Here is a 15036-nt window from a genome sequence, read left to right as displayed (position 1 = left end):
GGGAGTCCCACATGCGGGGGCCGCGCGCGCATGTCAGCGCGTCACTGGGGAACCCGGAAGTGGGCGGGTTGGAGCCGGGCTCCAGACCCACCCCGGGAATCCCAAATTTTCAGAGCCCCCCCCCCTCACGAACGCACCCGCTCGGGGGTGCGAAAATCAAGCCCCAGGTGTTTGTAAGCCATAGTCCCACTATGGCTATTCAAACCAAATGCTTGTTGTATAACAATTTCATATTCAATTGTTGTAAAAGTATTTCTATTGAGCAAAATGACTTATGACTGATTGGAGAACTATCCTGTTTCAGATCAGAATAATATGTTATTTTTTTTGCATTTGGAATTTGTAGTTTGCCAGTGTGTAACAATTTTAAAATAGTCTTCTACTTTTGGGAGAGTTGTGGGCAATACACCCAAAGGGATGTCAAAAGGAAAGCAGGCAGTCCACATCAAGTCAAAATTGTTTGATTTCTTAAGCAAACATATATGTAATAGGACAAAGTTTGTCACATTGCTTAAGAAATAATAGTAGTTGTAAAGTATTTCCAGGCGATATAAATAATTAACATTGATCACTGGGCTATCAATTGCCTGCTGTCTGACTGCAGACAATATTATCCATGATGTGGAGATGCTGGTGATGGACTGGGGTTGACAAATGTAAGGAATCTTACAACACCAGGTTATAGTCCAACAGTTTTATTTGAAAATCACAAGCTTTCGGAGGCTTTCTCCTTCATCAGGTGAAGTGTAGGATTCCCTGAAGGTTACCGCATTTATAGTCAGAGAACAATACCTGGTGATTACAGATAATCTTTCCAACTGCCCGTTGTCAAGGCAATCAAAGTGTTCAGACAGAGAGATGTTACATACAGGACCACCGAATATACAAACGGCCAGAACAAAAGACAGAGAGTGTGAGAGAAACATCTGAAAGGAAGAGAAAGAGAGAGAATGACCCGTTGTATTAAAAACAGATAACTTTTTTTCGCTGGTGGGGTTACGTGTAGCGTGACATGAACCCAAGATCCCGGTTGAGGCCGTACTCATGGGTGCGGAACTTGGCTATCAATTTCTGCTCGACGATTTTGCGTTGTCGTGTGTCTCGAAGGCCGCCTTGGAGAACGCTTACCCGAAGATCGGTGGCTGAATGTCCTTGACTGCTGAAGTGTTCCCCGACTGGGAGGGAACCCTCCTGTCTGGCGATTGTTGCGCGGTGCCCGTTCATCTGTTGTTGCAGTGTCTGCATGGTCTCGCCAATGTACCATGCTCTGGGGCATCCTTTCCTGCAACGTATGAGGTAGACAACGTTGGCCGAGTCACAGGAGTATGAACCATGTACCTGGTGGGTGGTGTCCTCTCGTGTGATGGTGGTATCTGTGTCGATGATCTGGCATGTCTTGCAGAGATTGCCGTGGCAGGGTTGTGTGGTGTCGTGGACGTTGTTCTCCTGAAAGCTGAGTAATTTGCTGCAAACGATGGTCTGTTTGAGGTTGGGTGGCTGTTTGAAGGCGAGTAGTGGAGGTGTGGGGATGGCCTTAGCGAGGTGTTCGTCGTCATCGATGACATGTTGAAGGCTGCGGAGAACATCTGTAATCACCAGGTATTGTTCTCTGACTATAAATGTGGTAACCTTCAGGGAATCCCACACTTCACCTGATGAAGAAGAAAGCCTCTGAAAGCTTGTGATTTTCAAATAAAACTGTTGGACTATAACCTGGTGTTGTAAGATTCCTGACAATATTATCTGCATTGGAGAACATCAAGGGAGGCAGAGGCAGGGGAGGGGAGACTTTCACCCATGTGTTTTGTTCTACAGGTATGAAAATTCAATCAGAAAACCTGAAAGACAGCCTTTGAACTCTTTTAATTGACAGTTTTGATAACTTTTTCTTAATCTTCCTTTCGTCCCAACCTGCATCAAAAGATAGATCTATATATATATATATATATATATATACATATACAACTGAGACTAGAGTCCTTGCTTTTTTTATTCGTTCATGGGATGTGGGCGTCGCTGGCAAGGCCAGCTTTTATTGCCCATCCCTAATTGCCCTTGAGAAGGTGGTAGTGAGCCGCCTTCTTGAACCGCTGCAGTCCATGTGGTGAAGGTTCTCCCACAGTGCTGTTAGGTAGAGAGTTCCAGGAATTTGACCCAGCGACGATGAAGGAACGGCGATATATTTCCAAGTCAGGATGGTGTGTGATTTGGAGGGGAACGTGCAGGTGGTATTGTTCCCATGTGCCTGCTGTCCTTGTCACGGGTTTGGGAGGTGCTGTCGAAGAAGTCTTGGCGAGTTGCTGCAGTGCATCCTGTAGATGGTACACACTGCAGCCAGGGTGCGCCAGTACTGAAGGGAGTGAATGTTTAGGGTGGTGGATGGGGTGCCAATCAAGCGGGCTGCTTTGTCCTGGATGGTGTCGAACGTCTTGAGTGTTGTTGGAGCTGCACTCATCCAGGCAAGTGGAGACTATTCCATCACACTCCTGACTTGTGCCTTGTAGATGATAGGAAGGCTTTGGGGAGTCTCTCGCCACAGAATTTCCAGCTTCTGATCTGCTCTTGTAGCCACAGTATTTATGTGACTGGTCCTGTTAAGTTTCTGGTCAATGGTGACCCCCAGGATGTTGATGGTGGGGGATTTGGCGATGGTAATGCCGTTGAATGTCAAGGGGAGGTGGTTAGATTCTCTCTTGTTGGAGATGGTCATTGCCTGGCACTTAACTGGCGCAAATGTTACTTGCCACTTATCAGCCCAAGCCTGGATGTTGTCCAGGTCTTGCAGCATGTGTGCACGGACTGCTTCATTATCTGAGGGGTATGCAACTGAACACTGTGCAATCATCAGCGAACATCCTCATTTCTGACCTTATGATGGAGGGAGGGTCATTGATGAAGCAGCTGAAGATGGTTGGGCTTAGGACACTGCCCTGAGGAATTCCTGCAACAATGTCCTGGGGCTGAGATGATTGGCCTCCAACTATCATCTTCCTTTGTGCTAGGTATGACTCCAGCCAGTGAATAGTTTTCCCCCTGATTCCCATTGACTTCAATTTTACTAGGGCTCCTTGGTGCCACACTCAATCAAATGCTGCCTTGAAGTCAAGGGCAGTCACTCTCACTTCACCTCTGGAATACAGCTCTTTTGTCCATGTTTGGACCAAGGCTGTAATGAGATCTGGAGCCAAATGGTCCTGGCAGAACCCAAACTGAGCATCGGTGAGCAGGTTTTTGGTGAGTAAGTGCTGCTTGATAGCACTATCGACGACACCTTCCATCACTTTGCTGATGATTGAGAGTAGACTGATGGGGCGGTAATTGGCTGGATTGGATTTGTCCTGCTTTTTGTGGTCAGGACATACCTGGGCAATTTTCCACATTGTCAGGTAGATGCCAGTGTTGTAGCTGTACTGGAACAGCTTGGTTAGAGGAGCAGCTAGTTCTGGAGCACAAGTCCTTACTTGCCAGTTCCTTTCTCGCTGTATCGCTATACAGGCCAGATGCTATACCAAACTCTGTCATGCTTCTTACACACAAAAGCTTTTCATCAAATATGTGTGGTCTAAATAACAAATATTTACTGCAGAGTGCTGTTAGAGTCTGTCAACATTTATTTCGGAACAGATAACTGTTAAGTTAAGTGAAGTATTGTTACTTTCTAAATCTGCTAGTGCATTAATTTACATTTGTGCTATTTCTGTCTCCTTATAAACATTAATTAGTGAATTTTCAGCATGAACCATATGATCTGTTAGCATGTTATTTTCTGCCAATCTTGGAGACATCAGGAGTTATGGGGGCAACACATACCATTTCAAATCTATATACCAACATTAAAAGTATTAATTGTTCACCTTGAGCATACTATATCCTAGATACTAATGCACAATGTCAAGTTTCTGATCATAAGAAGCATGGACTCGCCAATGGAAGCTGACTTTTGCAAATAAAAATATGAGAAGAAAATCCAAATCATAGTAGTGGCATCACAATTTTAAAAATACAAGCCTGTAAAAGGTTTTTATTCTACTTACAGGGCAGGTTTTACATCAACAGCAATAAACTAAAACATGAAGAACAACTTCACTATTTAGTACATTATATAAAACAAAAATCAGTTGAAGTACTTACAATCCTGAGATGATCGATGTCGGAATGTGAACCTTAAATGACTACGATTTACATCTTCAATAGGGATTGCCACCTACAAAATAAGACCATTATATACTCAAGCTAAGGCTTACAAATAGGATTGCTCATAGGCTTATTTTAACTTTGCATGTCCAGCTCATAACATAAGACATACCTTTACCGTCTCAAACCAACGGGGCTGCTTCACTTGATAGTAAATAACAGATTTATAATCAGAGATACCTTCATCTCCCGCACCAGGAAAAATTACATTCTTTTAAAAACAAGAGGCAAATATCAGTACAGTTTTAGAAACATAATAAAACATTTTAAGAATTGAAAAGTTACTGAAGAACATTCAAGACAAAATTTATGCAAGACTTCGACAATTTGCATAAAATTCTTGCTCAGCATCATCTGATAAATGCTGGCCTTGCCAGCGATGCCCACATCATGAACAAATAAAAAAAAATGTTCAGGACATTATTCACACAAAAACACAGTCAAAACAACAATTATTGTTAAAAGAGAAAAACACAGCACAAGATTAAATTCTGGAAAATTTTAAGAGTTCCATACATATCAGCCCAACTCCAGTTCAGCCCCACAGTTGAATCATCCACAGTTGTCATACCTCCAAACGCTTGCCTTCTTCATCATATACCATCATTGTGACCTCCACATTTTTGGAAGTTGTTTTGTTGCCTTTGTCAAATTCCCCTAGCACTAGTGTAACATAGATGTCATTACGAACATCACCTTGATGAGGAAATAAGGATAAACATTCTTGAGCAAATCATGTTTTTAATATCATTGTAAATAAAACCAAAAGTTATTTTCCTGTATTAGCTCAAGGAATTTTACATTACCATTTAGAAGCATGATAGTTCAATTTCACATGCAAATAGGAATTGCCATCACCACACAATGGGAAGTAAATAAAGCCCCACCCACTTTTAATCGTCTGAACAGAAGAAGTGGCATTAAAACCTCAAAAATAGCTCCAAGCACCATTTGGTTACAAAGAGGATTGAGGAAACGCCAAGTAGCAGCTTTTCATGTACAGGTTGAACTTTTCAAAATAAAGAGAAGATCGCACCTGTCACACAATGGCACAAGTAGTGGGGTCTGGCTCCCTTTGGAAGACCCTATGCTCCCAGGGTATAACACAGGATATACGTTCCACTACACAATTTTCTGGTCCTTATCCAGTGATAAGAGTTATTCACAGAAAGCTATAGTTCTGTTTACATTAAACAAGCAACAGTTTCTTTCAACTGAAGAAATCTGAGGCAGCAGGTAAAACCTCACCACCTCAACTTCCTGAGACAATTGAAATTCAAACAATTTTTCACATGATGATGGATATAATCCGAGAAGAGACTGTTCATAGAATCATAGAATCTTGCAGCACAGGAGGCCGCCATTTGGCCCATTGTGCCTGTGCCAGCTCTTTGAAAGAGTTGTCCAATTTAGTACCACACCCCAGCTTTTTCCCCATAATCCTGCAAATTATTCCTCTTCAAGTACATGTCCAATGGCCTTTTGAAAGTTCCTATGGAATCTGATTTCACCACCCTTTCAGGTAGTGGGTTCCAGATCTTAACAACCCTCTGTGTGAAAACATTTCTCCTAATTTCCCCTCTATTTTTTTGCCAATTATTTTAAATCTATGACCTCTGGTTACCGACCCCCTTAATCTGTATGCCAAACAAAATAAAGTCAGTTCACCATAAAGTACAGGTCATTAATACTCAAATCCCATACCCTGATGAATAAATGGTTGCATCAGCCAGGTCAAACCTGGATATCACAGAATTCTTCAAACACCATTCCTGTTGATAATAAATGTGGAGTGCAGAAACATAAACTCTCAATGAGCAGAAAGCATGATCTTGCCCTAGCAACAATTGCAAGACAGACATTTTTGCAATACTGTAACCCAACAAGTTGTAATGCAGTCTTGGTATCAGCAGGCAATGCGCTTGGATATGAGGAGGTCAGATATTACCAATGCCTGGGAAACCTGGGCCACTAGGCCAGCCCTCAATATGCAATCAGCAGGTGGTTTTCAGATTGCTTAATCATATATGGCTCTCCTTTGAGACAATAGGTCCTATCTATACAAGATCCTTAATGTCAACAGATGCTGAGCAGCAGAAAGTCCACAAACTAACTTCTTCACCCGATGGTAGGAGAAGGGAAGAGTTTCTTTCGGAAACCCCTGCACATCCCACAACAAAGGTGAAGCATTTTGTTGTGTTGGCTTCTTCGATTCAGTCATAGTACAAAAGGAGTCAAAAATCAACTGCGCTCAGATAACACATCCCAGCCTTAATGTTGCAATGACTACTGTTCGGTTGTTTCCAGGCAATTGTTTGAGGAAGGAGTCAAGCTACACAATTAAAACACAAACATACATTCTGATTTGCTCAGTTATGTTCCTGATTTTTTAAAATTTGTTTCACAATTATTGAAATCCACAAAGTCCAACAACCACATTTGTATTAGTGTGAACTGTTCAAATGAAAGTGTTGGTCTGCAACTATCAAAGAGACTGGGCGCTAAATTGGGCCATGTAGTGCCCGTTGTTTCGGCGCTACACAGCCTCTCCGACATCCAAGATGGCGTCTTGGATGCACACGCACGTTTCCAGTGTGGCGTGCGCTGGACACCATCTTGGTATAGGAGTTAGCGCAGGCACAGATAACGAACGCTGGAATCATGTACAGTAGGGAGAAAATGGTTTCAATCAGTGTGCAATGCTGATTTAAAGTGATAGACACCATTTTGGGACTTAACGCTCAACTCAATGCACAGTCTTAACCATGACCAGAGTGCCTAAAGGACCCCCACCAATGCTATTTAAAGGGATCATGCAGGATTTACTGGTTAGTGGCTGCATTATTGCTTCTGGCTGCTGAGACATTTGTAACTGTTTTTGGAGGTCTCCTACACTTGAATACTAGGACGCGGGGACATAGCCTAACATTTAGAGCCAGGACGTGCAGCAGTGAAGTTAGGAAATGCTTCTACACACAAAGGGTGGGAGAAGTTTGGAACGCTCTTTTGCAGACAGCAGTTGATGCTAGCTCACTTTTGAATGTTAAATCTGAGATTGATAGATTTCTGTGAACCAAGGGTATTAAGGGGTATGGGGTTAAGAGGGGTATATGGAGTTAGGTCACAGGTCCACCATGATCTCTTGAATGGTGGAACAGGCTCAAGGGGCTAAATGCCACTGCCATTTGCTGCTTCCTGATATGCGCCACCTTCTCCTGCAAGAAAGCGGGACGTGTGTCTGGGTGATGTGCTTGTCATGGTTGAATAGCTGCCAGTGTGTGTGGCCTGTGAGTTGTGGGTGGGCAGCTTGAAACAGTGGTAATGTGTAAGGGTGAGAGGAAGCATCTGATTGGAAGAGTTTAGTACTGATGGAAAGAGTTTGTTGGTATTTTGGTGATGGGGGGTGTAGTGCGTGGAGCGGTTGGTAGCAGAGGCCACTTGACAGTTAACCTCACTCACCTTGACCGCTCATGTCAAAGCATTGAACTTCTTCCTGCACTGCATCCATGTTCATGATGCTGTGCGCCTGGCATTGGCTTTGTTCCCTACTGCCTCCCACTGCTTTTTGGATATATGTCTGGAGGGCCTCTTGCCCACCCGCCCCCCCCCCCCCCCACCACGGATATAGGATGTCCCTCCTTCTGTCCACCTCTTGCACCAAAGCCTCTAGTGCATCAGCAGAGAACCTTGGTGCACGCACTCTCGCAGACCTGGTACCAACTCAGATCGGCAGATTGGTGAGGTCTGGTGGGCAGATTGGAGGATGTGGGATTTAGTACTGTGCAACCTTTATTCAATATTTTAATATAACTCATCAGTGTGTAAACATAGTGATGGGACCGGCATCTGTGTTTCACGTGTGTGATGTCTGATCTCCGTTCAGACTCCGTGCAAACAGTAGACTGTTATTTTCAGCAAATATCAGGTACCAGCTACCTTTAAGAGATTTCTAAGAAACATCCTTCCTTTAAGAGATTGAGCTCCCCCTGGTGGTGGAAAGTGCAAATTGCATCGATTACACATGCAAGGCCTGGAATGGAACGCTGATTGCAGATGAGTCCTCCTGTCGGCCGAAACTTGCGTCCTGCTTGCGCAGGGGTCATTGGGCACGGGGTAATAGCGCACCTCGCCACCCACGCCCAAAAATAGCTCTTATCCAATTTTTCCCCCACAATGTCAGACCAGATAGCTCCTGTGGTTGCTAGGAAAAAACTTTGCATAAAAAATGTAATGAGCACAGAGATTTCGTCTAATATCTACTGTAAATATTATATATATTAAAAATCTTGCATCCTGTTTGCAAAACCTTACTTCCTGGTGTCACATTTTCATCATACAATTTGTGTCAGCTTTTCCATTATAAATTCCCACATCCACATTTATAATGGAAGCTACCTGGATAAACTTGCAACACTGTAATTAAACCCTCCCACCAGTGATGGCTCTGAAGCACCTCAATTTTGCATCTCCCCGCTCCTACATACTGCAAAGAAACTCATGTGCTCCAAGCAACTCTATTTCTCTGCATTTCAAAGTGGTACTAGTTTTGCTATTTAACTCTAAATAATATCAAATCCAAGTACGATAAATTGGTCATAGGATGATACAGCAAAGGAGGCCATTCGGCCCATCATGCCTGTGCCGGCTCTTTGAAAGAGCTATCCAATTAGTCGCATTCCCCTGCTCTTTCCCCATAGCCCTGCAAATTTTTCCACTTCAAATATTTATCCAATTCCCTTTTGAAAGTTATTATTGAATCTGCAGGGGGGGGGGGGGGCGCGGGGGCAAGAGGCTCTCCAGACATATATCCAAAAAGCAGTGGGAGGCATTAGGGGACGAAGTCAATGCCAGGCGCACAGCATCATGAACATGGATGCAGTGCAGGAAGAAGTTTGAGTTGGCTGAGCGAAAGGCGACAGAGAGTAGGGATAATGGGTAGGTACTCACATTGGCAGGATGTGACTAGTGGAGTCCCGCAGGGATCTGTCTTGGGGCCTCAATTATTCACAATATTTATTAACGGCTTAGATGAAGGCATAGAAAGTGCCATATCTAAGTTTGCCGATGACACAAAGATTGGTGGCATTGTAAGCAGTGTAGATGAAAACATAAAATTACAAAGGGATATTGATAGATAAGGTTAATGGGCAAAACTGTGGCAAATGGAATTCAATATAGGCAAATGTGAGGTTATCCACTTTGGAACAAAAAAGGATAGAACAGGGTACTTTCTAAATGGTAAAAAGTTAAAAACAGTGGATGTCCAAACGGACTTAGGGGTTCAGGTACATAGATCATTGAAGTGTCATGAACAGGTGCAGAAAATAATCAATAAGGCTAACGGAATGCTGGCCTTTATATCTGAAGGACTAGAGTACAAGGGGGCAGAAGTTATGCTGCAGCTATACAAAACCCTGGTTAGACCGCACCTGGAGTACTGTGAGCAGTTCTGGGCACCGCACCTTCGGAAGGACATATTGGCCTTGGAGGGAGTGCAGCATAGGTTTACTAGAATGATACCCAGACTTCAAGGGTTAAGTTACGAGCAGAGATTACACAAATTGGGGTTATATTCTCTAGAGTTTAGAAGGTTAAGGGGTGATCTGATCGAAGTTTATAAGATATTAAGGGGAACAGATAGGGTGGATAGAGAGAAACTATTTCCGCTGGTTGGGGATTCTAGGAGTAGGGGGCACAGTCTAAAAATTAGAGCCAGACCTTTCAGGAGTGAGATTAGAAAAGATTTCTACACACAAAGGATGGTAGAAGTTTGGAACTCTCTTCTGTAAAAGGCAATTGATACAGCTCAATTGCTAAATTTAAATCTGAGATGGATAGCTTTTTGGCAACCAAAGGTATTAAAGGATATGGGCCAAAGGCAGGTATATGGAGTTAGATCACAGATCAGCCATGATCTTATCAAATGGCGGAGCAGGCACGAGGGGTTGAATGGCCTACACCTGTTCCTATATTCCTATGCTTCCTGAGGAAGGAGAAAATCTCCGAAAGCTTGTGAATTTAAAATAAAATTGCTGGACTATAACTTGGTGTTGTAAAATTGTTTACAATTGTCAACCCCAGTCCATCACCGGCATCTCCACACCATTCTTTTAGGCAGTGCACTCCAGATCATAACAACTCACTGCGTAAAAATGTTTTTCCTCATGTTCTTTTGCCAATTACTTTAAATCTGTGTCCTCTGGTTACCGACCCTTCCACCACTAGAAACAGTTTCTCCTTATTTACTCTGTCAAAACCCTTCATGATTTTGAAGACCTCTATCAAATCCCCCCTTAACCTTCTCTGCTCCAAGGAGATATTGCAACAAAATTAAAATCACTGCCATTTCATTCCCTATTACTGTTTTTAATTTTAACATATTTACAGTGAGCAAAAATACAGACTGATACATATTTAAATCACTCGTTATCAAACTCACCAGGCATTATTATTTCTGGGAAACCCATTTTCCTTGCAACTGCTGTGGTTCTGTCAACTAGATGTGGAAAATCTTTTCGAATCTGGTGAACATCACCTAAGAGCAGCTTCATTGTCACCCACAAACCTAGATCAATAAAATAAATAACAAAAAAAAATCACGCTTCAAACTTTATTCAATTGTCAGAAGATTTACCTTTACAGTGGAAAAGGTGACATTAAGGTTGAATTCTAAGGGACAAGAATAGTTTACAAATGCATTTTATTCTTAGTACAGTATTTTATGAACTACAGATAAGAAATTCAATCTACAAATGTTTCTTCCATATCCATGCAAATAATGAGGTGTATGGAGACAAGCTGAGACAGGGGCCGGAGTTGAGATGGGGGAGCATTGTAGATAAAAGTACAGCTAGGTGGGACACCTTGAGTGAGAAGGAATGAGTCACTGCCAGTGATCAAGGCATCACTCAGACACATGATGCTGGTGCACACATCTAGGTCGCAGATGGGAGGGCCTTGTTTCCAAAAGAGTGGGAAAATGGTAAGCAAATGATCTGACAGGAGAATATGAGCTGGAAGAGGAAGAGGGGCTGGAGAAGTTGCCGCTTCCCCAGGGAGCACAGAGGGTGGCATCTGCAAGGGGAGCAGGGATTGAGCAGTTCATTTGGCTGCTCTGGAAGAACCAGTAGTGTGTGCTATGGTGGAGAATTTAAAGTAGTGCCTTGGACCAATCCAGCAGGTATTCAAACTTGGGATGGCAATAACTCGACAGAGGCCTAGTAACAAATGGAGACAGGGATCGGGAAAGGTAGAAAATGTGCATGTCGCAATAATGAAAGAAAATGGGGGCGAAGGATGACAAAGGAAGAAAAAGATGACAGACTGGGATTAGGAGATGGTGGGCAGAGAAACTCAAGTCTGGAGCAGCGGCCAATATGAGCACACAAATAAACACAGCATTTGTCACAGACCATGACATAACCTGTACATGAATACTAGAGTCCTTTAAATAGTAACTTGAGATTGGTCCATCAGAATCCAGGGCTTAAACATAGAAACATAGAAACATAGAAAATAGGAGCAAGAGTAGGCCATTCGGCCTTTCGGGCCTGCTCCACCATTCAAAATGATCATGGCTGATCGTCTAACTTAGTACCCTGTTCCCGCTTTTTTCCCCATATCCCTTGATCCCTTTAGCATTAAGAAATATATCTATCTCCTTCTTGAATACATCTAATGACTTGGACTCCACTGCCTTCAGTGGTAGAGAATTCGACAGGTTTACCACCCTCTGAGTGAAGAAATTTCTCCTCATCTCGGTTTTAAATGGCATACCCCGTATCCTGAGACTGTGACCACTGGTTCTGGACTCCCCAGCCATCGGGAACATCCTCCCTGCATCTAGTCTGTCTAGTCCTGTTAGAATTTTATATGTTTCGATGAGATCATCTCTCATTCTTCTAAACTATAGTGAATATAGGCCTAGTCAACCCAATCTCTCCTCATACGTCAGTCCTGCCATCCCAGGAATCAGTCTGGTAAACCTTCGTTGCACTCCCTCCATGGCAAGGACATCCTTCCTCAGATAAGGAGACCAAAACTGCACACAATACTCCAGATGTGGTCTCACCAAGGCCCTGTGTAACTACAGTAAGACATCCCTGCTCCTGTACTCAAATCCTCTTGCAATGAAGACCAACATACCATTCGCCTTCCTAACTGCTTGCTGCACCTGAATGCTCGCTTTCAGCGACTGGTGTACAATGATACCCGGGTCTCATTGCACCTCCCCTTTTCCCAATCTATCACCATAATCTGCCTTTCTGTTTTTACAACCAAAGTGGATAACCTCACATTTATCCACGTTATACTGCATCTGCCATGTTCTTGCCCACTCACTCAACTTGTCTAAATCACATTGGAGCCTCTTTGCATCCTCCTCACAGCTCACATTCCACCCCAGCTTTGTGTCATCTGCAAACTTGGAAATGTTACATTTAGTTCCCTCATCTAAATCATTGATATATATTGTGAATAGCTGGGGCCCAAGCACTGATCCCTGCGGTTCCCCACTAGTCACTGCCTGCCACCCGGAAAAAGACCCGTTTATTCCTACTCTCTGTTTCCTGTCTGTCAACCAATTCTCAATCCATGCCAGTATATTCCCCCCAATCCCATGTGCTTTAATTTTGCACACTAACCTCTTGTGTGGGACCTTATCAAAAGCCTTCTGAAAATCCAAATACACCACATACACTGGTTCTCCCCTTTTCTATTCTACTAGTTACATCCTCAAAAAACTCCAGTAGATTTGTTAAGCATGATTTCCCTTTCATAAACCCATGCTGACTTTGTCCAATCCCGTTAATGCCCTCCAAGTGTTCTGTTATCACATCTTTTATAATAGACTCTAGCATTTTCCCCACTACTGATGTCAGGCTAACTGGTCTGTAATTCCCTGTTTTTTCTCTCCCTCCTTTTTTAAATAGTGGGGTTACATTTGCCACCCTCCAATCTGTAGGAACTGTTCCAGACTCAATAGAATTTTGGAAGATGATCACCAATGCATCCACTATTTCCAGGGCCACTTCCTTTAGCACTCTGGGATGTAGATTATCAGGCCCTGAGGATTTGTCAGCCTTTAGCCCCATTAATTTCCCTAGCACTATTTTTTTTTTACTAATACTGGTTTCCTTCAACTCCTCCCTCTCACTGGACCCTTGGTTCCCTAACATTTCTGGCAGGTTATTTGTGTCCTCCTTTGTGAAGACAGAACCAAAGTATGTATTTAATTGTTCTGCCATTTCTTTGTTCCCCATTATAATTTCCCCTATTTCTGACTGTAAAGGACCTACATTTGTCTTCACTAATCTTTTTCTCTTGACATATTTATAGAAGCTTTTACAGTCAGTTTTTATGTTCCCTGCTAGTTTACTCTCATACTCTATTTTTCCCCTCTTAATCAATTTCTTTGAACTCCTTTGCTGAATTCTGAACTGCTCCCAATCCTCAGGCTTGCCGCTTTTTCTGCCAATTTTATATGCCTCCTCTTTGGATCTAATACTATCCCTAATTTTTTTTGTAAGCCACGGTTGAGCCACCTTTCCTGTTTTATTTTTGCGCCAGACAGGAATGAATAATTGTTATAATTCCTGCACACGTTCTTTAAATATTAGCCATTGCCTATCCACAGTCATCCCTTTGAGTAAAGTTCCCCAATCTATCATAGCCAACTCGCACCTCATACTTTCATAATTTCCTTTATTTAGATTCAGGACCCTAGTTTCAGATTCAACTACTTCACTCTCCATCTTAATGAGGAGTTCTATCATGTTATGGTCGCTCTTCCCTAAGGGATCCCGCACAACAAGATTAATTAATCCTTTCTCATTGCACAATACCCAGTCTAGGATCGCCTGTTCTCTAGTTGGTTCCTCAACGTATTGGTCTAAAAAACCATCACATACACACTCCAGGAATTCCTCCCCCACAGTATTATTGCTAATTTGGCTTGACCAATCTATATGTATGTTGAAGTCATCTATGATTATAGTTGTACCCTTTTTGCATGCGTCTCGAATTTCCTGTTTAATGCCCTCCCCTACATCTCCATTACTGTTTGGGGGCCTATAGACAACCCCCACCAACGTTTTCTGCCCCTTGGTGTTTCTTAGCTTCACCCATACAGATTCCACATCGTGATTTTCCGAGCCAATATCCTTCCTCACTACTGCATTGATTTCCTCCTTTACTAACAACGCTACCCCACCTCTTTTCCCTTTTTGCCTGTCTTTCCTAAATATCGAATACCCCTGGATGTTCAGTTCTCACCCTTGGTCACCCTGCAGCCATGTCTCCGTAATCGCAACTATATCATAACCGTTAATATCAATCTACACTGTTAATTCATCTACCGCATTGCAAATACTCCACGCATTTAGACACAATGCCTTTAGACTTGTCTTTTTAAGATTGCTAATCATCTTAGTTTTATTTTGCACTATGGTCCTATTTGGTTTTCGCCCTTGTTTTCTCTGCCTTCCACTATTGCTTCTTCCCTTTCTGTCTTTTGTTTCTATCCTTGTTTCCCCCTCCTCTGTCTCCTTGCTCAGGTTCCCATCCCCCTGCCATTCTAGTTTAAACCTTCCCAAACAGCACTAGCAAACACCCTCGCAAGGACATCGGTCCCGGTCCTGCTCAGGTGTAACACGTCCAGCTTGCCTAGCCTTCAGAAAGAGCTGGGCCTGCCTGGCAGTCCGAAGCAGTCAGGGTTTTCCATGTGCCAGCGAAGGTTTACCAGACTGATTCGTGGGACGGCAGGACTGTCATATGAGGAGATGTTGGGTCGACTCGGCCTGTATTCACTCGAGTTTAGAAGAATGAGAGGGGATCTCGTTGAAA

The 15036-nt window shown here is 43.1% G+C and overlaps 1 protein-coding gene across 3 annotated transcripts in view; it reads right to left on the bottom strand.

Annotated features, from left to right (window-relative positions):
- dock1 (dedicator of cytokinesis 1) overlaps positions 1–15036 on the bottom strand; it is a 472808-nt gene that overhangs the window by 348304 nt on the left and 109468 nt on the right. For all 3 annotated transcript variants that reach the window (XM_068002361.1, XM_068002362.1, XM_068002363.1), the window contains 4 exons: positions 10634–10759; positions 4766–4890; positions 4307–4405; positions 4132–4204 (listed from right to left, as the gene is read on the bottom strand). In XM_068002361.1, coding sequence (XP_067858462.1) covers positions 4132–4204; positions 4307–4405; positions 4766–4890; positions 10634–10759 — 423 coding nt within the window. The remainder of the gene's footprint in view (positions 1–4131; positions 4205–4306; positions 4406–4765; positions 4891–10633; positions 10760–15036) is intronic.

This window comes from Heptranchias perlo, chromosome 21, assembly GCF_035084215.1.
Source record: "Heptranchias perlo isolate sHepPer1 chromosome 21, sHepPer1.hap1, whole genome shotgun sequence".
NCBI lineage: Eukaryota > Metazoa > Chordata > Chondrichthyes > Hexanchiformes > Hexanchidae > Heptranchias > Heptranchias perlo.
The sequence above is the reverse complement of the archived record's forward strand: the minus strand, read 5'-3'. Positions and strand labels throughout refer to the sequence as shown.